This window comes from Sarcophilus harrisii, chromosome 3, assembly GCF_902635505.1.
Source record: "Sarcophilus harrisii chromosome 3, mSarHar1.11, whole genome shotgun sequence".
NCBI classification, from domain to species: Eukaryota; Metazoa; Chordata; class Mammalia; order Dasyuromorphia; family Dasyuridae; genus Sarcophilus; species Sarcophilus harrisii.
This window is the reverse complement of record NC_045428.1, coordinates 495663762-495690365: the sequence shown is the minus strand read 5'-3', so window position 1 is coordinate 495690365 and position 26604 is coordinate 495663762. Positions and strand designations below refer to the sequence as shown.

Here is a 26604-nt window from a genome sequence, read left to right as displayed (position 1 = left end):
TCTATACAATTAGGTTAATAATAGCACCTACTTACCAGGGTTGTTATGGGGAATCAAACTAGGTTATAATTGTAAACCCCTTAGCATAGTATAGTATAAAGGGCACATAGTAGGCAGTATATAAATATAAACTAAACTAAACCACTGGAACTTTATTAAATTCATTCATGCATTTATTAATGCCATCTTAATTGACTGCACTTCTTGTATTACCCTCTCATTCTGAATTGTCATGCTTTTTTATCTTTCTATCTGCTTTCCATGTTGTATCAGTTGTACACCGTCTTCTCCCTTCCCAAAGATCATATGCTCCTTGAGGGAAGGGAAAGTATTGTATTTTGCTTTGTGTCCTCCAAGAGTAAATTAATCAGTTTGTTTTACATGAATGAATAAATGAATCTTGGGAAAGAAATAATCTGGTATTATGACAGCCCTCACTGCTGCCTGAATTGATGTCATTATGTGATAAATGACATTTCCTCAAGATTCCAGTGACTATGACTATGAAAGATCCCCTGTTCTCCTAGGTACTGGTTCCACCTCTTCCTAAAGGTTGAGTCATAGTCCCCCTCCCTGGAGCAGGCCTTCCTCTGTTATCAAGAGAGCTGGCTCAAGCACATCATCCTGGAAGGGAATACAGCAAGTAAATATTCCTAAAGGATGAGAGCTTCTCTGCCATGTGGGGGTGGAGAGACATTAATATTTTAGTCTCTTCCTGTTGCCACTTTTAGTCATTTTGGAGGGTGATCCTGGGGTGATTCAAAGTACACCTCAAGAGTAGCCAAAGCAAGGGATCTTTGGAGGCAGCAGTCAGACCCAGAGTAGTGAGGGAATGGATGGAGAGGAAGAGACATTTTGGGTCTAATTTTCCAGACACAAGCATCCTGCTCGTTTTGTTCTTCTCTACCCTAATCTAGGTGCTGAGACACGGGAGGGAGAGTGAACGTTGGGGGCTGTAGATAGATTTCAGGGAGCAATGACCCTGGGAGCAGCAGCCCAGATGCCTGGGGGTGATTTCTGGTTTAAAAATATTGCTGTGCTATTTCTACATTTTTAATCTCTCAGCGATTTGGAGGCTGGTTTTTTTTTTTTTTCTATGAAACACAGCATTTGGATGATGCTCAGTGTTAAATGGTGAAAGATTAAATGTCTTTAACTCTGCACGTCTGTCACATAACAACCAATCCCATAACTTCCATTTTCTATTAAAAATCCATTTTCCCCTTTGACCAGAAGCAGCTTTACTAGTAATCTGAATGTCTCTCTTTTTATTTATGAGGTATTTTTCCACTCTTTTCCTTTCTCTCTTTAAATATGCCTGATTCTGTCTGCATAGAAGAACTGATGGGGAAAAGACTAGGATTAAGGAGATAGTTGCAGTTTTCTAACCCGGGGATTTGATCTATAAATTAGGGCTTCTTTTCAAGGAGAGATGGAGGAGAAATCTATTCTGTTCAGTGGTTATTGGAATTTCAAAAAGACAAGAATTTGACTATTCTAACAGTCAACATCAAGAACATCCAGACAAATGTCAATCCCCCACACTGCTGCCAAAATAATCTTCCCAAACTATAATTCCTCTCCTCAAGAAACTCTAATGGCTACCTATCACCTCTAGGACAAAAGGTTTGTCTAACTGAAAACTCTTCATGGTTTGGCTCCTTGGACATTATCCAGCTTCACGTACCCCTTTTTCTAACACATTGGCTAACTGGAATTTAGCATTCTTTTGCCTTCCTCTGTGTCCTCATGTATCCCCCATGCTTGGAATACACTTCTTCCTCCACTTCCTAGCTTTCTTTAAGGCTCAGTGCCACCTCTTCCATGAGGTTTATTATGATCCTTCTAATGGTTAGCATTGTCCCTCTCAATTAGTTTTTATTTTATTTTACATACATTTTGCATTTATTTATCTATGTACTTAGTGATTTCTTCCCATCTTGGCTCATTAGAAGGAGTACAACTTGACTATTTGTTGGGCTAATCATTTGCCTGTGTGTTCTAGAATAGGTGTTCAATAAATGTTTGTGGAATAGAAGAAGGGTAGGTAGTGAATGACTTATTATAATGATACAGGAGAGGGAATGTGATGTTGTAATAGGTGCTCTGGATTTGGAGCTAGACAATTTTTTTTTTTTTTGGTGAAGCTCAGTTCTGCTACTTATTTATTGCTTTTGTGACCCCAAGGAAGTCATTCTACTCCTATGAGCATCAGCTTCCATATCTGTAAAGTGAAAGAGTTGTTCTAGATTAAAGGATCTCAGAATATATTGTGAAGATTCCTGGGAATGCCTGCGATCCTTTTGAAGGGGGGAGGGAGGCTGAAAGGGCAGAACAATTTTCATAATTATGATAAGATATCAAAATATTCCTTTCTTTCCAACTACATATCTTTGTAAAGTTCAGATTTTTTTCATAGACTTTAACCAAAACAACACCTTAGCATCTCAATGTAGAAGCAAGTATGAGAATCTAACTTCTATTAAGTCAGATATTAAAGAGTTTTACAAAATTATGCAAAATAGTGCCATTCTCACTATATTATAAAAATATGTAGTAATTTTCACAAAATGTTATTTATGTTAATATAGAATGAGTTTGTTATTTCTAGATGAATTAATATTTTTCAAATGTATTAATTTTAACTTCTAATATGATAAATAGCCATGATTCATATATTCAAAATCTCTTTGGGTTCTCAGTCAATCAAAAGTTTTAGAACCACTGGTCTAGATCATTCCTAATATCCTTTTTACTTCTAGATTCAATAAACCTGGAATCTTATAGTCTTTCAGATTGCATTACTGACTTGAAATAAGTAGTTTTATCATGATCTTCCATTGCTCTCTAGCTTTATTTTTTCCTCTGTATGTACTTGATAGATCCCAATCTTGTGATTCACCTCAGTGTTAGCACAGTGAGGAATCTTTATGGATACTTTTTTTTTCTGGTTGAAAGAATGACTTGACAAATGATTTTTAAGGGACCACTGTGTACAGAAGGAAACTATGAGCATATTTACATTGAGAAGACACTTATCATGTAAGGCATCTAATGCCAGTGAGATAAAAAAGAAAAAGGAACGTGTAGAGTATATTGAACAGGTTGAGAGATTAGCAAGGGATAATCAGATAATGTAGATTTTTGCCTATTTACAAGCCACCAGAATGTGCTACCTTCAGAAAGGGTAGTGATGAGGATCCTTCAACTCTCTTGTAATATCTCTTAGTAGTTAGTCAATCAAACATTTATTATGTTCTAGGCACTGTGCTAAGTTCTGAGGATACAAATAAAGGTAAAAGATAGTCTTTTGGACTGCTCTTTTGGATCCATAGCTTAATGGAGGAGAATAACTGTGTACAAAAGCTAAATACCAGATAAACTGGAGAAGATCAATAGAGGGAATGCACTAGTGTTGTAGAGGGTTGGGGAAAGGCTTCTTGTAGAAGGTAGATTTTTAACTGGGACTTGAAAGAAGTCAGGGAAGCCAGGAAGCCAAGATAATGAGAGAATCCCAGGCTTGGATAGCCAAAACAAAACAGAACTGCCTGGAGTGGGGAGATGGAATGTCTAATGTCAGGAACAGCAAGGAAGCCGTTGTCGTTGAGATGAAAAGTACATGAGGGACTGGTTATAAGGAAGGAGTAAGATCTAGACCTCTGGTCCCTCTTTCTACAAACATGGTTCCAGTGGACTGGGATGACTACCAGTTGGAGACCAGGACCAGTAAAAGAACTTTCAGCTTCCTAGATATTGTGTACTTTCTGAATATAGAGTTTGAACTAAACTGTACACCAACCTTCTGATTAAGGACATCGATTCCTGCTTTTCCCCACTCCCCCTCTTTCCCTGAAAAGCAGTAGGATATTATCCTGAGAATAGGAAAATTTGGAGTCCAGTCCTGGTTTCTCTATTAACTATGAAACCTTAATTATTATTATTTCCCTCTTCTGGGTCTTAGTTTTCTCATTTTTTTAAAAGAGATTTTTCCTAGAAGACCTGAAAGATTTAATTTATGGTCCTATGACCTCTTTGTCTCATTCCAATGCTGCCATTCTGTGATTCTATGGAAAATTACAAAATATGTATATAAGACCTTTGGGCTCTGGAAAAACTCCCCACTGACCCATCTGGAATCATAATACCTTGCCCTCCAGATGCTATGCTCTGTCTTGTGCTTATTCCTTAGTAATAAGGAATTATTGTTGCCCAGAGCTCAGGGCAACCCTCGGTGCCTCAGTTTGCCTCTTTCTTGGATTGTTTGCTTCTCTCTTCTGTCAGGTGAGGTGAGGCAAAATTAATGTTTCGTTAAGGACTCCTGGATTCAGGGCTGACAGGTACCTTGTGATTGTGAAATATGAACAGGATATAAGTGCAAAATGCTATTGTTTTACACCTGAGGGTGATGTTTCATAATGGCAATGTGCTGTCAGGACAGTAAGCAAAAATGAATGGTTTGTCTAATCCTCCCCAACTCCCCCAGACTCAGACGACAGTAACTCGCATCCCAGGGTTAGAGAAATATGAAGCTACTCTTCTTCTGCTATAAATCTGCAGTTTCATCAGCCTTGACAGGTGGTTGGACAATCCTAGTCAATTCATCAATTAAATCTACCAATTTGTAGTTGCTGAGAACCTTGTGTCCTTGGCTTTGGCAGAATCTGAGGCCTCAGAAGCTCAGAAAAGGCAGCTCTGTCATTGTGGTTGATGTTTCTGCTTGGAGCTGAGGGAGGCGTGGGGAATAGAATTTGTCTGGGGAGGCTAAATATGGAGAGAAATGAATTTCTAATTCTAGGAGAAGGAATAGGAATGGGTTTACCTTAGTCCCAAGGAGTCAACTTTTGCCTTTCTTCTGGTTTGCAAATTGTCTTTGAATTTAGAATTACTAAATGTCAAAGGGAAAAGGAACCTTAGAGTTGCAGAATCCCTCTTATTTACAGATGAAAATACTATATCCTAGAAAGATGGAGTATCAATTAACTTATTATTGATACTTATAACTTATCAGTCAATTCCTGTTCTTATGGTGGTTACAGTCTCCTAGAAGAGACAATACCTACATAGATTAGTATCAGAATAAGGGAAGAGAATATATTGTGATTTCATTAGTTTAATAAACTCCCAGGCAAGAAAACAATTCTACCATTGTAGGCCAGTACTTGCTCTGCATAGAATCTTGAGGAGCCGTTTTGAGCTGGGATTGGCAAACTATGGCCCATGGACCAAATCCTATGGCCCATGGACCAAATCCAGTCAACTGACTATTTCTCTATAGTCCATGAACTAAAAATGTGTTTCTATATTCTTTACAAATGTAAAAATCACACAGAAACAAGCAGTTGGCTAGATTTGGCCCATCGGCCATAGTTTGCCGAGCATCGGTCAAGAACCTTGAGAAGTTATATGATATACAAAGTCTTCCTGTGCCAGTGGCTTTCCTGACTTTGGGGCCAGCTTTCTAGTCACTGTGCCATACTATCTCTGAATAATTATATCCAAATTAAATACAAAATCAACACAAGGTTTATTTAAGGGAGGAGGGCATTAGCATTTACGGGGATCAGAAGAGACTCTATAGAGATAATATTTAAGCTGCATCTTAAAGGATATGAGATGGAGGGAGGTAGAACATTCCAGGGATGGGGAAACAATCCCCAAGGTCACACAGAAAGACTGGTCTGAGAGAATTTACTTGTTCCTCTTCCTTGTGATATTTCTGCTGGTGCTGATGCTGCTGATGACGGGGAGCATAGAGATGGTGCCCTTATCCACAGATGAGTTGATGAAAGTCCCTCTTTTTTATCTTTCATCCTTTTCCAGCTGAGAGTGAGCATGAATGGACTGCCTGTGTTAAACAGAGATAGAAATCTGTCCTCCTTTGACATTTAATCAAGGAAGTCTTCTTGGAGGAGGTAGGCTTGAAAAAGAGCCAAATTATTGGGCTATTAGGAAGAGCAAGCATGCAGCCTGAGACAAAATTCTTGAGGGCTTGATTTGCTTAACAGTTAATTGGGAATAAATTTATTATTTTTGAGACATTTCAGGCTTCATTTAGGACTTGAACTAGTTTCCACTAAGGTGCCTTTCAGTGTGAAGATGTGTTTTAGCCTTGAAATCTTTAGGTTAAGGTGAAAGGATCAGTTTCCCAGTTTGTTTGTTTTTTAAGAGAATACTTTGCAATAGGATCACCTTTATGAAAACCCTAGATAGGAGATACACCCTCTTGGGGGAGAAGTGGAAAAGCAGCAAGGGAATCTCCCCTGTCCAAGCTCTTGCAGAGATACTCCGATGCATTTTTTAATTGTGACAGCAGCAAATGCAGTTGGCACTGAGAGGAGGGAGCCACTGACACAGTAGCCAGGAGTCCACAAATGTGTTTTCAGAGAGAAGCTGCTAATGGGCTCATCAGGGCTTTTTATGAGGTGATGTGAATTGTTTTGGCCAATGAGGCTTAATGGGCCTTCCTCAAATGAGCTGCCCCCGTGTATTCCTTCTCCCTAGAGGGGCGGCTCAGAGTTAAGCTAAGAATATGAATATGTGGTAGGGGTGCTTCCCCCTCCCCCTTTCTCATAAAGTTGTAGAAATTGAGGTCAGGTTGGTCCCTGGTGACTCTCTTTAAGCAAACAGCCTGGTAGTTTGTTTGCTCATTGATCTTCCATTGTGCAGGGAGAGGGGCAGGGACTCTTTGTGGGTGAGAGCCAAGGATACCTTCATTTTCATAGCATATACCTTCACCTGTCCAAAGAAGTCACTTCTTAAAGTGACAGGTTTAGGATATAGGATGCTGATGAGTGCTCTGTGCTGTTTACAGCAGCTGAGCAAATAAACCCTAAACCATCATCATGTTTCACCAGTCTGCGCTCCCTCCCAGAGGGAGCAAAATTAATGAATATGGCTTCTTTTCCACTAACGTGGTACAAGTTGTTATTCACCAGAGGTGACTGGGAAGAAAGGATCAGGAGAAGGATTTAGGGGCTAAAGGGACCTTAGGGGTTAACTGGTAGAATATTTTGCATATAAGGAAACTGAGGATTTAGTGACTTATCCAAGATTCTACAAATAGTAATAATAATGATAGTTCACCTTCATCTAGAACTTAACTATGTACCAGGCACTGTGCTAAGTGCTTTTACCTCATTTGAGTCTTAGAACAAACCTGAAAGGAAGGGGTTATTATTATTATCCTCTTTTTGCAGATGAGGAAACTGAGGCAAATAGGGTCATTTGACTTAGCCAGGGTCACACAGCTAGTGTATAAGGCTGTATTTAACTTGGGTCTTCTGGTGCTCTATCCATTGCATCTAGTTGCCCTAAGTATGAGGCTGGGTTTGAATTCCCTTGGCTTCCGAGCCAATACTGCCATACTACACTGTCTAGTCTTTTGGGAATGCTGTGACATAAATAATACAAGTGTAATACTAGGAAGAAAATAAAAAAGGCAAAAGAGAGAGCCAAACAAAGCTTTCTAGGAAAATTTAAGGGAGAAGTCACTGTTAGTTGGGATGAGGATTCAAATCAGGGAAAGGTTCATAGAGGAAGCAGCATCTGAATTGAACCTTAAAGGTAGAGAAATATTTTAACAAGTAAGAATGAGGAGGAAATGTGTTCTAGTAATGGAGGATGATTTGGGTGAATGAAGAGAAGCAAGAGATTGTAGTTCCCAAGGAGGAATAGCCATAGCCCAGTCTGGCCAGAATAAAGAGTAAGTAAAGGAATGATTTCTGTTAAATAATGCTCTAAAATCAGTTGAAGGCAGCTTAGGGAAGACTTGGAATGTCCGGCTCAGAAGTTGGTACTTTATTCTCTGGGCAATGGAGCACCATAAATGTTTTTTACCAGAGGAGTAACATGGCAGGCCTGTGGCTCAGAATTATTTTGGTAGTAGTGTGAAGGATGGATTGGAAAAACAAGACACTGGAGTGAGGGAAATAAGTTAGGAGGCCCTTGTCCACCCTCCAATTGAGGGGAGCAATAAAGGCTTGAATTAAAGTGATGACCATATGGGTTAAGTCTCAGGGGTCCTCAAACTTTTTAAAGAGGGGGCCAGTTCACTGTCCCTCAGACTGTTGGAGGACCAGACTATAGTAAAAACAAAAACTTTGTTTTGTGGGTCTTTAAATAAAGAAACTTCATAGCCCTGGGTGAGGGGGATAAACGTCCTCAGCTGCTGCATCTGGCCTGCAGCCGTAGTTTGAGGACCCCTAGGTTGCATGTGAAAGATATTATGAAAAGATCCTCTGCAGAACAGCCTTATCTAATTCTAAAATACTAAAGGGAATGTCCAAGAATCCCAGTCACTGTTATTTCTTTATACCGGAGGGAAATACCTACTGTGTCACTGTGCAAATATTTGATTTCCTTATACATAAAGCTTACCTAAGAATCATAGCATCTAGAAATAGGGAGGAACTAAAGACTTTCCAGTTCAACCTCCAGCTAATGCAGGCAATCCCTGTCTCCCCCTCCCCCAGCAAAATCATTGACAAGGAGCAGTCATCAGCCTCAATGTAAATACCTCTGGTGACAGAGCATTTACTATTTCCTGATCCCATTCAGGTTTGGGAGAGCTCGTATTTTTAGAGTTCCTTACTGTAATTTCCACTAATGGATCTGAATTCTTCCCTCTAATCTGGAGTCCTGAATCTGGGGCCTGTGAACTTTAAATATGTATACATGTACATGTACACATACACAAAAACACACATACACACACATGTATATGTAATATATGTGTGCATATATTTATCTCCATGATATATAAACGACTGTCTTTATGTTTTGTATTTTGTTTTATATATTTAAAAACTTAGGTTTCAGAAGATTATCAAAGGAGTACATGATATAGAATAGTTGAAGAATGCTTTCTCAATCATTTTTCTTTCTCACAACCGGGGTCTTTGCTATGAGAAATCTGAACATTTAACTTGGCTTTACTACTGGATAGCATGTTAGGAGATTTGCACATGCTCAATTTGCTTACAATAAGAACAGTTATTGTTAAGTTCTATGTGAGTTCCAAGTTTAATATGTTTTAAGGTTTTATGTAAGAGTTATCAACCTCTCACATGTACTGGCTGTATAACTCAGAGTAGGTCACTTATCCACTCATCTGACTAGATCAAGGCTTCCACTCACAACCCCTTTTTGCTCAAGACATTTTTGTGGCATTTTGGGCATAAAGGTATATAAAATAGGTGTACAAATCAAACTTTTTCTGATAATAAATCATAATTTCATGACCCCCACATTCAGTTACAAGACTTTCTATGGGGTCACTAATCACAGTTTAAGACACTGACAATTAGGCACTTTCTAAGAGTCAGAGAGAAAGTACTGACTTGCATTTGCAAAAGGGAGTTTTCTTCACTTGGGAATTTCTTAGAGCAGTGAAATCACAGGTGCAGTCTCTATCCCTACCTTGACAACTAAGTTATGTGCAACAATCACGATTTGTTTTTGTTTTCTTTTTTGCTGAATAAGCAAAATTTATATATTTTATATATATATAATTTTCTATCTGAACAATTAAACAATTTTTTCTGCAAATAATGTAAAATTTGTAATTTTGTAAAAGTTGTAATTTGTAATAAAATAATGTAAACAATGTAAAAAATGAATGTAATGAAGGTGCCATAGTGGATAGAGCACCAGCCCAGAAGTCAGGAGAACTTGAATTCAAATCTGGCTTCAGATCCTTAATACTATGTGATCCTGGGCAAGTCACATAATCCCAAATGTCTTGTAAAAAAAAATAGATATTCCCCTCCCCCTGCTCTATGCCTATATGGGAATCACTGTTCTACAAGACAGACCTTTAACTAAGTAAAAATAATAAGCATATTTACCCTCACATCACTTCTCCAAGTTAAACATATCTAGATAATAACAATACTAGTATTTGTATAATACTTTAAAATTAGCAAAGTATTTTATATGTTGTCTCATTAGATTTCAATATCCTCTTTGCATCACTCCTATTTTACACTCCTATTTTACTGAGGTTGAGAGAGATTAAAAGACTTGATCTATGTTATAAAGCTAGTGAGAAAAAAAAAGAAAAAAAAGCTAGTAAGACTATAAGGCAGAATTTTAACTCGGATCTACCTGACTTTTAAGACCAGTAACCTAATCACTTTGCCATCTAATAGCCATTTATACCAGTGGATCCTTATATGGCATAATTTTACATCCACAGAGTCTTCTGGTTGTTTTCCTTTGAATTTGTCATGAAGTTATAGAGTAGCTGAAGGAGGCTGTCTACATTTTTTTCATGACAAAATTGAGACTTAGGCTTACATGGATTATCCCAATGTCTCAGAGCTCATGAGAAGCAAATTAGAAGTTGGGACTCTGGACTGAAATAGTAAACCACTTTTTAAAAAAAGTTATGTAGGGGACTAGAAGAGTATCCAAGAAATAATAGGGACTGCTGTTAGGGATGGATGAAATGATGGTAAAAATAATTGGTGAGGGAAGGCTTAAATATTTAAGACCTCTTTTGTACTCATTTTTATTTCTAAAGAGGATGGGGTTTTTTTTGTTGTTGTTATTATTGTTGTTGCTGGGTTTTTTTTTGCCTGGAAATAGACTGAAAAATGATTAGCAAGCAGTTAAAACCCAAGGTGCCTGATCAGGCAGGATTTAACAACCCTCAATTAGTTAAAATCATCAGGCACAGCTGAATTACCTCTCAGGACACCAAAAGTAATGACAGAGGAGAATGCTGAGCCATTGTCTAAAGATTTTGGAGAACAGGAGAACTCTTAAGGAGTAAAGAAAAGCAAATTTTGTTCCAACTTTTAAAAAAAGAAAAAGAGATAGAATCCCTTGGACTTAATTTAAATTTGTGGGAAAGATTTAGAATACATTTTAAGATGATGAAAACTTAGAAAGGAAATCAGTGATCATTAAAAGATATCATGGCTTCATCAAGAATAGGTCAAGACTAATCCAGTTAACATTTTCTGAAAGGTTAAGAAATGTCTTGTACAGGACTGAGAGTAAATCTCAGAATCAGAAAAAACTTGGGTTTAAGTCCTGTATCTGACATATAGTGTTTAAGATCTTGTGTAAATCATTTAAATCCCTATTTGTTTGTTGGGCAACTTTTCTAAGACAGAGATTTTTAACCTAGCAGGAGGGAGGTATCTATGAATTTGTTTTTAAATAATATTTTGACACTTGTATTTCAATATAATTGGTTTCCTTTGTAATTCTATGTATTTTATTTCATTCATTTAAAAAATCCGGAGAAGAGTTCCACAGGCTTCACTAGATTGCCACAGGATTCTATGTTACACACAAAGATTGAGAATACCTCTTCAAAGTATATAAGTTGGCAGAGAACATGGTCATCTTTGCTGGCAGAATCCTTACAGGATCAGGGGAATATTGGAGACATATTCTTAGATTTCAGCCAGGCATTTGAAGAAATCTCTTGTAGATGAGATCAAAGAATATGGACTAGAAGAGAATACGGGGGGGGGGGGGTGTAGATTCAGAATTGGTTGTGAAACTAGATCCAACCGAATAATCAATAATAGACTGAATGCTCCACTACAGGAAAAACTTGTATTATAGAATCTCCCAATGATTTGTTCCTAGCCCAGGGCTAGGTAACACTTTGATTGATATCTTAGACATAGATAATACCTTTGTCCAGTTTGTAGGTGAGATGAAGTTTAGAGGGATAGCTAATATGTCAAATAACATAGGTGGATCCAAAAAAGACCATGACAAATTAAAACAATGGGCTAAGTCTAATGAAAATAAAATTTAATAGGAAGTAATGAAAAGCTCTATACTTGAATGCCAAAACCCCCTCAACTTTACAAATACAGTGTGAGAAATTCATAGCTAGACAAGCATCTCCGTGAGAAAAGATCTGAGGGGTTTAATAATAGATTGTCAACAGTATGACATGGCAGCCAAAAAAAAGCTAATATTAATAGACGGTCTTTAGAGAAAGCATAATATCTAGCGAGAGAGTGAGTTTTGTGGTGCACATTGTGCAGTGTCCACATCCAGGACATCTGATTCTGGGCACTATATTTGTTGTGAGATGAACAGAAGCAGGAGAGCATGACCAGGTGAGCATGTTGTGTTAAGGTAGAAAGTGGAGGAGGAAGTACATGAGCTTGACCTTGAAGGAAGAAATCCTGTTGCTTCAGGGTGAGAAAACGAATGGAGGGACAAGATGGCTACCTTCAAATATCTGAAGGGGGACTAGATTTGTTTGTTTGGAGGGTCCTCAAATTACAGGCTAGGGGCCAGATGCGGCAGCTAAGGACGTTTATCCCCCTCACGCAGGGCTATGAAGTTTCTTTATTTAAAGGCCCACAAAACAAAGGTTTTGTTTTTACTAGAGTCTGGCCCTCCAACAGTCTGAGGGACAGTGGACTGGCCCCCTATTTAAAAAGTTTGAGGACCCCTGGTAGATGAACTAGTGTTGGGGGGAATTCTTATTATTTTGACACTCACAAACCGGCTCAATTTGCTCCTTTAGACAAGGCCTGAGGCGGGCCCAGACAGCCTTGCGGCCCTGCAGGCTGTGGCGGCCGAGAGGGATGGGGAGGTGAGAACTTGATGCCTTTTCTCCCTCTGCAGCCCGCCCTGAAGATGTCGGCACCAGCCTCTACTTTGTGAATGACTCCTTGCAGCAGGTGACCTTCTCCAGCTCCGTGGGGGTCGTGGTGCCCTGCCCGGCCACGGGCTCCCCCAGCGCGGTCCTCCGGTGGTACCTCGCCACAGGCGATGACATCTATGATGTGCCGCACATCCGGCACGTCCACGCCAACGGGACGCTGCAGCTCTACCCCTTCTCGCCCTCTGCCTTCAATAGCTTTATCCACGACAATGATTACTTCTGCACCGCAGAGAACGCTGCGGGCAAAATCCGGAGCCCCAACATCCGGGTTAAAGCCGGTAAGGGAAGGTAAAGGGCGGGAGGGGGAGGAGACCGGTGGGTGTGGGCATCAGCCTAGACTCTAGAGGCGGCAGGAAGGTGGGCGCCCATCTACTTCCTTCTGTAAATGAGCAAGCCCCCCCCTGAAGTCAGGAGGATCCGAGTTCAAATCAGACACTTAACACTTCCTGGGTAAGGCCAATTGCCTCAGCAAAAAAAAAGCTGAGGCCCAAGGGAGTCCAGCTAGAAGTCTATGGTTATACAGCTAGTTGGGAGCAGATTGAGAATTTGCACCCAGCTCCTAGAATTTCCCTTATACCATCATTAAGCACATTCCTGCTCCTCCCCCCCCCCCCCCCCCAGACTAAATTCTGAAAGTGAAGGCGAGGATGTCTTTTTTTAATTGTTTATTTTTTAAAATTAGTTTTTATTTACAAATACATAAATTTTTTTTTTTTTTTCCCTGAGGCAGTTGGGGTTAAGTGACTTGCCCAGGGTCAAGTTCCAGTTAAGTGTCTGAGATCATATTTGAACTCAGGTCCTCCTAACTGGTGCTCTATCCACTGCGCCACCTAGCTGCGGGTTTAATTTTTATTGACATGTTTTTATATTACCCCAAATTTCCTCTATATCTTTTCCTCTGTCTTTCCCAGAGAGCCATCACATTTTAAAAAGAATATTTCTGAAAAGAAAAAAACAGAAAAGACAAAACAATAAGCAAAAGCCATCAATATAGGGGAAGAATCTGAAAAAAAAACATGCAGTATTTCTCATAGACTACTATCTCTGTAAAAGAGTAGGGGGAGGTATTTTCTCCTGTCCCATTTTTGGATTTCGCAGCATTTTCTTTTGGAGACAGGTAGACTTGTGAAGTCATTCGTGTTGTGTTTAGAAATAATCCAAGAAAAATCACAATGATAGGGGTTCTTGACCTTTGATTGGGGATGACTTTTTTTTCTTACATATTCTCTAGCAAGAGACAGAAGATAGAACTTCCCGATGGAGGCAATTTGTTTGGACATTGGGACAGGCATTTGAAGTGGAATATAGAGTCTTCTGGAGGTTTCGTTAAGGCAGAATAGATTTTCATCTCTTTGGACTGGGCTAGCAAATCCTACAGTAAAGATTTTGTCACTTGGTTCATGTTTGAGTCTGTCCCCACACACCAGAAGGGTAAAGGGCAGGGAAGGAAACATCTGTTTGAGAATAGCCAGATAACAATGGTGTTTATTGGGTAACTAGGAGATGGCTTGCCCCAGGTTTTCTGTCAGAAGGCAAAATCATTCTGCAGTGGTTAGTAGCAATAGAGAATTGGATCAAGGCTGTATCTACAAGAAGAGAATTTGGGTCAAGGGAATACAGCCAAAGACCTGCAAAACCCCTGTTACTAATGATAGACTTGAAATGGTCTTTTTAAAGAAAAAAGGCTTGTAGTATTAATAATAATAAAACCTTCCCAGGCCATTTGCCACATGCCAAAAAGATAAACCATCTCTTTTCCTAAATCCCTCCTATGTAGAGCTCTTATGTAGGTCCATCTGAGAAAGAGAATAGATTTTGGGGGTTAAGGTGATATATTTTTGGTCCTAGACAAACAGGGCTTAGAAGTCTAGCTACCACCTCCACTCATTGGAGGCCAGAACCACCTGTTTAGGGTACTTGTTATTCTGGATGGTTTTGAAGGGACTCTGGGAATACCTTCTCAACTCCCCCTCTAGATAGGTTTTGTGCTCTTGGTTGGATACTGATCCCCGGCCTGGGAAGCTGGGCCTTAGAATTGGGTGCCAGGTCTGCCCCTTCGTAGGAGCATCTCTTTTCTCAGCCCCCCTCTGAGGGGACTGAGAAGCAGAATTACTCTCACTCTATCCTCCTCCCTAACAGTCATACTAGAAATAAGGGATTATGTGTGAGAGGAGGAGGGGAAAAGGCTGAAAAATGTTCAAAGCCAATTATGTGCCTGACTCTTGATGAGGACAGAGGGGCTGCAGGTGCACAGTGAGGGGACCCGAAATGTTGCCTTGGCAACCATGAAAGAGGGTGGGGGAGGGGAACTGGCCCAGGTGCCTCCCGATGGGCAAAGGAGAGAGAACAGAGAGGACTTTGGAACCTTTAGCTCAATCTAAGAGAGTAAAAGCTGGATTGTGGTTTCAAGGAATAGGTCTGGCATGGGATGGACTATTTATGTAAAAATGAGGGCTGGGGACAGGAATGCCACCAGGAGGAGCTCCACCATGTAGGGAAAGGGCACAAGGGAGGAATGGGACCTCTGCCTCTGGTGTGACAGATCTGTGGCATCATCATCTTGCACATCAAGTCTGCAAAGTGTTTTTCTTGCAAGAATCCACTGGGTTAGGGAGCATGAGTATTAATATCAGCATTTTACAGATGAGGAAATCAAGGCTTGGGGGGATGAATGATTTGTCTGCCGTCAGCTTCTGCATTTCAGAGCCAGGGTTTGAATCCAAGTCTTCCCAATTTGAGGTCCAGCCCTTTTTTGCATTGCATCACACAATGGATCATGGCCCAGAACTACAATGGCTTGAGAAGTTGAGATGGGGGCAATAGGAAATTGATCTCAGTTAAATGATTGTAGGGTGGTGAGGGTAGTGAGATTTCCTTGATAATTAGATGATAGGACGTGGCTCTGCAGGATTGAAACCAGGGGAAGCTGATAGAGGGTGAAGGACTGAGTCAAAGCTTAGAAGGCAGGGGTTTTTTATAGGAAGAGTTTTGGAGGACATCCCTTAAATATAATAGAAACCTGGAAAAGTGTAGAGAATTAAAGTTTTCTCTGCATCCATCCAGCTTTCTTGTTATTAGCACTTAGAGATGCTGTTGTGTTTGGTGCTGAATGATGCAATTAAATTAAAGAATTCATTCCTACCCTTGAGGAACATGTAGTCTAGGATACAAGGCAGGTGGAGAGAAAGCGCTTTTCTTCCTTAAATGCAAAATCATAGCACCTTGAATTTCTGCAGAGCTTTATAAAATTCTTTCCTTACAATAACTGTAGGAAGAGAGAACAAGTGTTATTACATTTTACATGAATACATTTTTTTAAAAATAGGAATAGGGACTAGCCCCATAATTTTCCTTTTATAAGGATCTCCTGAATAAGGAAACTCCATTTACCAGTGCAAGGTGGCATCTTGTTGTCAATTTATAATCTTAGTAAGTTGCCCAGAATGCTGAGAGAGTAACGAGTAGAGTCACACAATTAGGAAGTGTCAGAGATAGAACTTAAATCCAGGTCTTCTTGGCTTTGAGATTACCATGTTGCCTCTCAAATACAGTTTTATATTTTATGAAAGGGAGGTTCAGAGGGAGTTCAGAGGGAGCCACAGATTCTTGGCATTAGAAGGATTTTCAGTTATTTCTTAGGTATCCTCCAGTGAAATAACTTATCCATAGGCACCAGAATCCTTTGACTCCAAGCCTACCCCCAGTTTTCTGAGACCTCTTCTGCTCTTCCCATACCTCCTCTTGAAGAAAATCACCAAGTTTACAGGTGTGGGCTATGGCAGGATCCTTTTCATTGATTGATTGCCTATTTTATTCTCCACAGAAACTATTTCAAACTTTCTCTTTTCTCCTCAAGCTCCCCATGCCTTTTCCTCCTGCCTCAAGTGAGGACCCATTTTCTTTATCTCAAATCTCTATCCACTGTACCACCATCATTTCTAAATGTGTGATTCCAAAATCAATATAATTAAGACAGTCTCTCCTCAGTCTTGTATACCAATCGCCTTTTGGACACTTTAAAATGGATGTCCTGAACCATCTTAACTCCAACATGTCTAAAACTAAATTTGTTATCTTTGTCCCTAAACCATTCCCTTCTTGCAAACATCTCAATTTCTATAAAAGTACCGCCACTGTTCTAGCATCTCGAGCCTATAATCTTAGTGTTATCCTTGACTCCTCACTGTCCCTTGACCCACATATCTAACTAGGAGCCAAATGTTGCCATTTCTACTTGGAATAGCTCTTATAACTTCCCTCTTCCCTCAACTCACATAGCCAAAACCCTAGTTATGGCCCTCATATCTAACCTCTTAATTAATAAAGGCACAGCCTCTTACTTTGTCTTTCTACCTCAAGTCTCTCCCCTTTCTAACCCATCCTGTACCTTGCTGCCAAAGTCATTTTCCTAAAATTCAGATATGATTCCTCTACCCAACTAATTCTGGTGACTTTCAATTTCTGCTAGCATCCAACAAAAATTCTTTTGATTAAGTTTGAAATCCCTCTGCATTAACTTTCCAGACCCAGAGGGCACTCCACTCGTACATTCTGTAGTCTAGCCAAACTGGATTTCTTTCTGTTCCTCACACAGAACACTTGCTCTCCCATCTCCCCATCTTTACACTGGCTATCACCATTGTATAGAATGCATTTCTTCCTTGTCCCCTCTTTCTTTAAGTTGTAATTAAGGCAGCATTTTTTTGCCTTAATAGAGAATTAGAGGCCACAGTGGATAGAGCACTAAGTCTGGAGTCAGAAAGATCTGAGTGACCTTGTTCAAGTTACTTCTGTCAGTCTCAGTTTCCTCATCTGTAAATTGGGGTTGATAATAGCACTTCCCTCCTAGGGTTAAGGTGAAGACCAAATGAGAAAATATTTGTAAAGCAATCAACACAATATCTGGTATATAGTATGTACTATATAAATACATACATCTTATTAAATTATATTATAAATATATTTTATTATATAATATTATTACATAATATAATAGATATAAATAAATACATCTTATTTCCTGATTCCTCCAACTTGTGACCTCCCTAAACTACCTAGGAGTACCAGTACTACTTTGTGTATATTTGTATTTATTCATTTTATATTTTAATTTGTACTTAATCATCTTTCTCGTTAGAATGGAAGCTCCTTGTAAATATTATTTCATTACTTGTATTCTAAAACCTAGTGTAGTATCTGATACATAATTAGCACATAATGAATAACTTGTTGATTGATTGATTGGTTCTTAGAAGGACTATATCAGGAAGAAAGTGTTCCAGAAGTTAGGCTGCCAGAAGAAAGCTGAAGTGGGATTTGGGGGCAGTAGAGAAATTGCTGAAGGAGCTGGGGATGGATGAGTGGGATATGTATGTCAGTAAGGGACATATCAGGAAGAGTGTTGGGAAGGTGGAATGCATGCAAGGGATAAGGCGCAGAGGCAATTGACTTTGGATAAGTCAGCTTTTCTGGGTCTCATTTTTTCAAGCAAACTTTTTGAACTAGATGGCATTTTAAGATATTGTATCTCTAGTCAATGATTTATGTATTCTTTGGGTTCTGGCCATGTTGCAGTCCAACTGTCTGACTTGATATTTTCTCCCTGATCTCCATTGTTGCAGTTTTCAGGGAACCCTACACCGTCCGGGTGGAGGATCAAAGGTCAATGCGTGGAAACGTGGCTGTCTTCAAGTGCCTCATCCCCTCTTCAGTGCAGGAATATGTTAGTGTTGTGTCCTGGGAGAAAGACACAGTCTCCATCATCCCAGGTAAGAGAAGACTAGAGGACCAAGGAGGATGGATTGGGCTGGGGAGGGTGGTGGTGGTGGTTGTGGAGGGTAAGTGATTGATTATTCATTGGTGGTTGAACTGGTGGTTGTCAGCAAAAGGTCTTGTTTGTTCAGTTTTTATGAGTGATTTGCTTATGGTTTGGTGATATTTTGGTGAAGTTTATTCTGAAAAGGTCATTGCCCTTGTTTGGTGAGCCCTTTGTAGATGGTAAATAGCTTGGCAAGAAGGACTGACTGGTTTCTCCATTAGAGTCTAGGGACAAAGCCTTGCTATGGAGTCATTTGTGATCATGACCTTTGGGGTGGAATCTTGGGTATGTGATCATTTTTTGTGTGGGGGAGAAATTGCCAATAGTGGGGAAGTTTATGAGATGGGGTGATAGTGACCAAGACCGAGGACCATTTATTGGATGTTGAGTATTGAACTGTATCCTAAAGGGGTGAGTATAACCAGATAATGCTTAGTTTTTTCATGATTGGCCAAAGGCTTCTTCAGAATGTGGGTGCTTTTATTGTTGTAGACTCGCGTGCATGAATAACATCTAAGTGTCAGACTTCCCAGGATATTGTAGTGGCGTGGATCCAGGCCGGCACATGGGTGAAGTAATTTGACCTGAAGCAGAGGGTGTGGGTAGGGTAGAGTTTTTAGCAAACCAGTGAGTGGAGACAGGTGCCAGGATCCACGTAGTAGGTGACCTGGATTTCAGGATTGGCAGTCTTACAGTGCTTTTAGATTAAAGAGGAAAAAATCCAAACCCTTCCACCAAACTGGAAGCTCCAGTTCCTTTCCCCGTGTTGGATTTGTTCCTCCTCCTTGGCGTGTTTCCAAGGATCTCTGGATATTTTCTTACTTTACTGTCAAGACTGAAGGAGAAATGACTTTACTTGGGGTTCTGGGTAGCTGTTTCAAATCACAGGCCTGAAGTGGTGGGATGCTGAGGGAAGGAAGGCATGACTCTATTGGCATATGGTGGGCAACTTTTTACAGGCTGTGAACTGGGAGGGTTCTCCTAAGCAGCCAAGAAGTTCCATTTTATAGACCCAGAGCAATGAAGTAACTTTCTTCAAAATCACATAAATAGCAAACCACAGAGTGGGTTTTGAATGCAGATCTGATTAGTATAAATCAATGTTCTTGCCATGATACCAGATTTCTTCATATCTTTTCCCAATTGATTTGTCTGTACTTTGAACCTTTTGTAGGAAGGTGTGTAAAATAGCCTAGCAAATGTTCATCAGTCCTGACAATAAATTTAATTAATTTAATTTGAATGGCCCCTAGAGTAGCAGGCTGGAGAACTGGCCTCAGAGTCTGGGTTTCAAGTCCTGCCTCGAACACCCAGCTGGCTATGTGACGATAGGGAAGGCTTGGATCTGTATTAATAGAGCAAGTTTCCTTATCTGGGAGCTCCCCATTCTAATGAAATCCAATCCCTGCTCCTTGAGTGACCCCTACATGCTGTTAAAGTCACCAATTTTTGGATGCACTGGGGTTTGCATGGGTTGGAATTTTGAAGATTGTGAGATGGCATTGAAGGCCAGGAAAGAGATTTTAAATTTTATTCAGTAGACAAGCAAAAGAATGATATCATTAGATGTTGTTCAATCATTTTGGTCATATCTGACTTTCTGCAACCCCTGTGGGATTCTTCTTGGCACAGCTACTGGAAAGGTTTGCCATTTCCTTCTCCAACTCATTTTACAGGTGAGGAAACTGAGGCACACAGGATTAAGTGACTTGCCCAGGGACACACAGCAACTATGTATGTGAGGCTAGATTTGAAGGAAAATGAGTCTTCATGACCCCAGCTTGGCACCCTATCCAGTGTACCACCAGCTTAGCTGCCCCATGAATAGATATATGTTTGAGTTAAATTAGTTTGACAGTTGTTTGAAGGGTGGATTGAAAGGAATACCTATTGGTAGACTATTCCAATACTCCTGTCCAAAGGTAATGAAGGTCTTTTCTACATTGCTGTTGATTGGAATAGAGAATAGAAAGGCGGTACAAGGTAGAGGGGCTGGGAACAGATGCAAGGGATTGTTACAGAGATAGTTACTAAATCATTGACTAGATATGTAAAGAAAAAGAGGGAAGAGTAAAAGGGAATTCTACAGCTTGTGAGTAGAGAATGAATAGCCAAAAAGTATGAAAGCTAAAAGAGCACAATGTTTGCATAGCACAAGAAAGACAGAAACATGACTCAGTTATGTGTAGGAGAGATCTAGATGGTGGAAGGCCTTGAATGCCAGAATAAGGAATTTGAACTCTGGTAGGCATTGGGGAAACCGAGGCAGGTGCTCTCTCTCTCTCTCCTTGACTCCCACATCAAGTGGGATTCTATGCTGATTTTATGAAACACTTCTTGTATTTGTTCCATCCTTTTCATTCCCACTGTCATCTCCCTGGTTCAGGCCCTCATTATCTCTCACCTGGACTACAGTAATAGCCTCTTAACTGTTCACTGCTTTCCCTGCCTCCATTCCATCCTACACCCTCTGAATTCAAACAACAACAAAATATAAACAAAAAAGTAAAAAACCACCAAACCAGTTTCTGGGCTTCCCTTGGTTTACAAGATAGCATTGCCTTAGTTTGTCATTCAAGATCCTCCACAGTTGGATTCCATCCTTCTTTTTCAGACATTTTCCTTTCAGCTAGTCTGCATTTACCTAAACTCCATTTCCCTGAAACTTTTCCCTTTCCCACTTCCATCCTTTTGTTCATGCTCCATGCCACCTACTCCTGGGTAGCTCTCCCTCCTGCACACACCTATCTTTGGTTCTTGAAATACTTTCTGATCTTTAATTAAGGTCCATCCAAGGTGCTACCTCCTCTTGTTAAGTTTCCTTTCATCCAGCAGAACAAAATCTCATGCTAAAACTTTCTTAGCACTTTGAGGAAGGAAGGAAGGAAGGAAGGAAGAGAAGGAAAGGAAGGATGGAGAGGAAGAAGGAAAAAGAAGGAAGGAAGAAGAGAGAGGAGGAAGGAAAGAAAGTGAAGGGAAAGAAAGAAGGAAAAGAGGAAGAAAAAGAAGGAAAGAAGGAAGGAGAGAAGGGAGGGAAGAAGAGAAGGAAGGAAGGAAGAGAGAGAAGGAGGAAAGAAGAAAGGGAGGGAAGACTGATGGATTGATTTATACAGTGCCTACTATGTGATTTGATCCTCAACAATCTTGGGAAATAGGTGCTTTTCTCATTTCTGTTTTACAATGGATATAAACACAGGTTAAGTGATGGACCCACAGTTGTACATTTAGTAAGTGTGAGGGCAGATTTGCACTCAGGTCTTCTGTCTCCATACATTGTACCACCTAGCTGCCTGAATAGACTTAACACATTTCAATTGGTATTATACATATATGTATTCCAGCCTTCTCTCCCTTGCTAGAGTTTAATCTTTTTGAGGGTAAGATTGTGTCTTATTTATCTTTGTTTTTTCCATATTACCTAGCACTGTTTGGTGTATATGATCATTATTACTACAATTATTGAATGTTTAATAAATACTTATTGGATTTTTGAGTCAGTCAAGATAATGCATTAATGCTCATAGGTATGCAGGAAAGTTTCATGAGAGTGAGCCTGAAGACTTGTCTTCCCAGACCTTTAGCCCTGGTTCCTCTAGCAGAGATTGCCAGTGACTTGAAGGACTGTTGTTGGATCCTTTAGGGCATAATTATTACTAATCTGTAGCCTCTGGTTTCCTCAAAACCTGGTTAAATTTGTTTCCAGCCTCGGGCTTCTATATTTAATACTAATCTGCATAGCTGTTTCAAACCTCTGTGTTAAGAAGAATACTTTGAGTTTTAAAAGATGGGGTCCCTCACCTCTGCCAAGTCCCCTTCTCCTCAGCCCAAAGTTCCTCCAGGAATCTTTCTGACTGGCTTTTCAGTTTGGTGGCTGCGGCCCCCTGGATCATGAGAGGCCACAATTGAAATGGTCCCCTGAACTACAAAGAAGTAGAGCTTCATTCCCCTCCTGACTGGATGAGGCGGGGAACTCAACCCCAACACCATACTATTTAATATTGAGGAAGCACACTGTTTATGGATTTATTTTTTAATAGGATTTTGTACAGGACACACAGTGCACATGTGCAGGGAGGGAAGGTGAAAGTAAAATATGTCCTCTTGCTGTAGGGGAAACCAAATCTTCTTGATGAGAGTCGTCCTTGGCCAGCAATGGCTGACCCCACAGAGGGGGTACAGAGTCACCTTCCTTTTTGTTTCTAGGATTCTCTGGCTTTCTGAGAGGAACCGTTGTGCTCATTCTTTAGAGCTGTTGGCTGGATTCAAACATTCCAGCAGAGCACAATAAGGGATAGCAAAGGGAAGGATGTGGAGCCTTCTCCAAGGTGCTGGCTTGTGCTCCTGTCCCCTCTGGACTTGGGAAGTGACCTTTCCCTTTGGGAAACCCCTGAACTGGGGGTCCAGACAGGAGTCCCCAGGGGGACATGTTCCCAGGGGGATTTGAACGGCATTAAACAATTTGGCCCCAGGTTAGCTCTGGAGGCTGGGTAAATATCCACAGGGCAGGGAGTGCTGTCCAGGGGTAGGAGGGAGCCTGGGAGCTTGACCATTAGCCACTGGCTTCCTGGCTATTCCTTCCCCAGCAAAAAGGAGAGTCCCAAGCCAGGAGCTTCCCTGAGCAATGTGCCTCTCCAGCTTCGCTTGCCTTGTTTCTCTTGTTCAATCTGGTCAAAGACAGGTTTTATTTTAAGATATGATTTTAAAAGCACAGAGCTTCTCACCTTCCGGCTGCCAGCTATTACCCTTTATTCCTGAGGGGGAGGAGATAAGAGGGAAGAGAGGAGCTTGGTCTCCTGGTGGACTGACTGGCTTTGGGCAGGGGAGGTAGGAAAAAGAGGGAAAAAGAATAAAATAGAATTAAGGTCTCCAGTGAAGCTGAGATGTGGCTTAATTTCCCATCTGTATGATCACCATTACAATGTGTATTATTGGTTATAAAGATAAATTCAGTCCTGTTCCTAATAGCTTTTAATTTCCACCAGAACTGATTATATCGATGTGAGCCTCCTGGTGGGAAATCTTTTTGTTGGTTGAATGGCCATCCTTGCCCCAGTGGGGGCTTTTGGATAGTATTCATTTGTTGGTCAGATGTGCATGATTTTACCTCTGGAGATAAACTGGAATAATAACCCCTTATCTGTGTTTATGGGGCTCCTAGAGGTTAGGTGATTGTTACCTTGACTGAGTTTGGAGCACAGCTGGGGAATGGAAAAGAAAAACCAAAATGGTGGCTATGGTGACACTTGGCTTGGACGGTTTGATGCATTCACTAGGAAAGAAGGCCAGAGGGAACTGGGAATGGGGAAGAGGGGAAGGAGAACAGAATTGCGGCTCCTAGAACAGAAAGCAATACTCTCAAGTTTAGCCTCCATGGGACAAGGTATTTTAGCATTTCCTTATTTTTGGCTTCTATGTGTCTCTTGATGCAGCCCCAAAGTTACATTAGGGCAGCTAGGTGGCACATTAACCCTTGCAAAACCTTGTGTTCCAAATTTTCCCTCCCTTTCCCCACCCCCTCCAATATTAGATGGCAAATAACCCAATATATGTTAAACATGTTAAAATATATGTTAATTATAATATATGTATACATATTTATACAATTATCATGCAGCACAAAAAAATAAGATTAAAAAGGAAAAAAAATGGGAAGGAAAGCAAAAAGCAAGCAAACAACAGAAAGCATGAAAATGTTATGTTGTGATCCACATTCAGTTCTCACAGTCCTCTCTCTAGGTGTAGATGGCTTTCTTCATCACAAGATCATTGGAACTGTAGGTTTGTCATTCTTGAGCCTCAGTATTGATACACTGGAGTTTTCCATGGCCAAATATTGAAATGGTTTAACACATGAAAGAGACTTGTGGAGCTGGAGTTTCCCTGTGAAAAGATAGCGCCCTCGCTCTCTCTCTCTCTCTCTCTCTCTCTCTTTCTCTTTTTTTTTAATATTTTGCAATTGACATTATTTTTTAAAACAGCAAACCAACTAAGTACAAATTTATGTGATTTTAGAGGGGGAAGATGTCTTAAAAGTGAACAAATGTAATTATCAGTGAATAAACCAGAGTGCTTGCTTTCTTTGCAAGAAGCTGCTTTTACTTGGAGACTCGGAAAGGGTGGTTGCTTCAGTATCAAACTCATTTTTCTCTGTAGTAAGCTAAAAAGTCATTGCCCCAAGCTAGGGCAACCTCCTGTGAAATCAGTCTACCTTTACCACTAGAAAAAGAATAGATTAAGGTGAGAGGAACTATCCTACTTCTGCCCTGCGGTGTGACCGTTCTTCTGCAGAGATTGCTGATACAGCTGATGGAAGTTCATTGTTTTACTATATCAAGGATCTTGGGCTGCTTATGAACATTACTGTGAATGGAAACTTTTCATCATGTTTTATCAAGGTGCTTGCTGTTCCCCTTTCAGAAAAAGTGGAGCCACCTTTGGCAAAAGGTCATTCTGTATCATAAACATTTTAATTAAAAGTGTTTTTTTTTTAAGTTTACAATCAGCTGATGGAATGGGGGTGGTGACATACATCATCTGAAAAATAGTGATAACAACAGTATCTCAGTATCCATTGGGCCTTAAATACATTATATTTTCCCCTAACTTCCCAACATAATCACTTTTCTTTTTTGTTTTTGAGACAGTTAGAGTTAAGGGACTTGTCTGGGGTCACACAGGTAGTAAGTATCTAAGTTTGGATTTAAACTCGAGTCCTCACTTCAGGAACTTAGTTTTGATACCTGATTAGCTTAGAATTCCCAAATTCAAGAGATTTTCAGCCTCCTCAGTAGCTGGGATTCCAGGATTTTTAATGTGTCTTTATGTACTTATTTGTGTACGTGCTATTTCTCTCCAGTAGAATGTAAGCTCCATGAGGGCAAGTGTTACAATTTTCGTTTCTGTTGCTTGGAATGTATCGGTGTTTCTTGAATGGAAGTGAATTTGCTTCTTGAGGAATTGCAGAGCATCCTTGGGTAGATGCTGATAAGATCTTGCATCCTGAAGATGGTGCATGAGGCATTTGGAAGGAGCTCTAGTTTGGAGATTAGGAATCCTGGGGGAAATCCCATCTCTACCACTATGTGACCTTGGACTTCAGTTTCCTTATTGCTTGGTGACAGCCCGATAGGATAGAAAGACTCTTGGGTTTGAAGGCAGAAGGTCTGGGTTTGAATCCTAGAGCTACTGTTGACTCACCTGTGTAACCTCTTTGGTCCTTCTTAAGGATGGGAGTAAATAATTGCTAAAATCCCTTCTGGCTCTGATCCCATCTGTGAATCCATGTGTGTCTGAATTGTTCGGCACCCCCCACCAGTGGCAGATTCCCTGGGGGCTGCATACTTGAAGTCTGTCACTGGCTGAGACAATTGTGAAAAGGAGAGCATTCGGTTCAGTTCCATTCTATATGGGAGAGAAAGGGGCGGGCCCTGCTTATCCACTCAGAGAATGCAGAGAATCCTCTAATGCAGTCAATATTCTAACTGCTCTTCATCCCCAAACAAAAATGGGTTAGTGAGAGATGGCAATGAAGAAATAATAAAAAGAATACAGATTTGGCTTTTTCTTCTTCCTCTCCACATCTTCTTCTTCCTCCCCTCTTCCCTGTTGCTTTCTCCCTTTTTCTTCCTTTTCCCCCTTTTTTTCTTTCCCCCCTTTTCTTCCTTCTCCCCTTTTCTTCTTTTTCTTCCCTGCCCTCTTCCCGTTCTTTCTTTTTTCTTTTCCTCCTTCTCTCTTATTTTTCCATCTTCTTTTTCTGCCATTCTTTTTCTTAATCTTTCTTCTACCATCTTTCTCTCTTTGGATTCTATTTTCTCTCCAGTTTTCCCTCTCTTCCTTGCCTCTTTCTGTTTCTCCTCTGCATTTTCTGTCTAAATCTCTTTTTTCTCTTTCCTGTCTCCTTTTGGTTTTTCTTTTCCATTCTCTTCTCTCTCCCTCTTCATTCTGAGCCTCTTTTTTCCCTTTTCTCCCCTCTCTTCCTATAATCTACCCTTCTTCCCCTCTTCTCCCCTTCTATTTTTCCTTCTTCCTTACTATCTGCCTACTCTTCCTTTCAGTCTTCCTGTCTCCTATCTCTCTCACCTTCTTTCTTCTCTGTCTTTCTTTCTTCCCTCAACCCCCTTTCTCTCCTCCTACCACTATC

The 26604-nt window shown here is 40.4% G+C and overlaps 1 protein-coding gene across 1 annotated transcript in view; it reads left to right on the top strand.

Annotated features, from left to right (window-relative positions):
- Nucleotides 1-26604, top strand: part of DSCAML1 (DS cell adhesion molecule like 1) — a 480720-nt gene that overhangs the window by 10679 nt on the left and 443437 nt on the right. The window contains exons 2-3 of the mRNA XM_031961331.1: nucleotides 12607-12924; nucleotides 18268-18414. Coding sequence (XP_031817191.1) covers nucleotides 12607-12924; nucleotides 18268-18414 — 465 coding nt within the window. The remainder of the gene's footprint in view (nucleotides 1-12606; nucleotides 12925-18267; nucleotides 18415-26604) is intronic.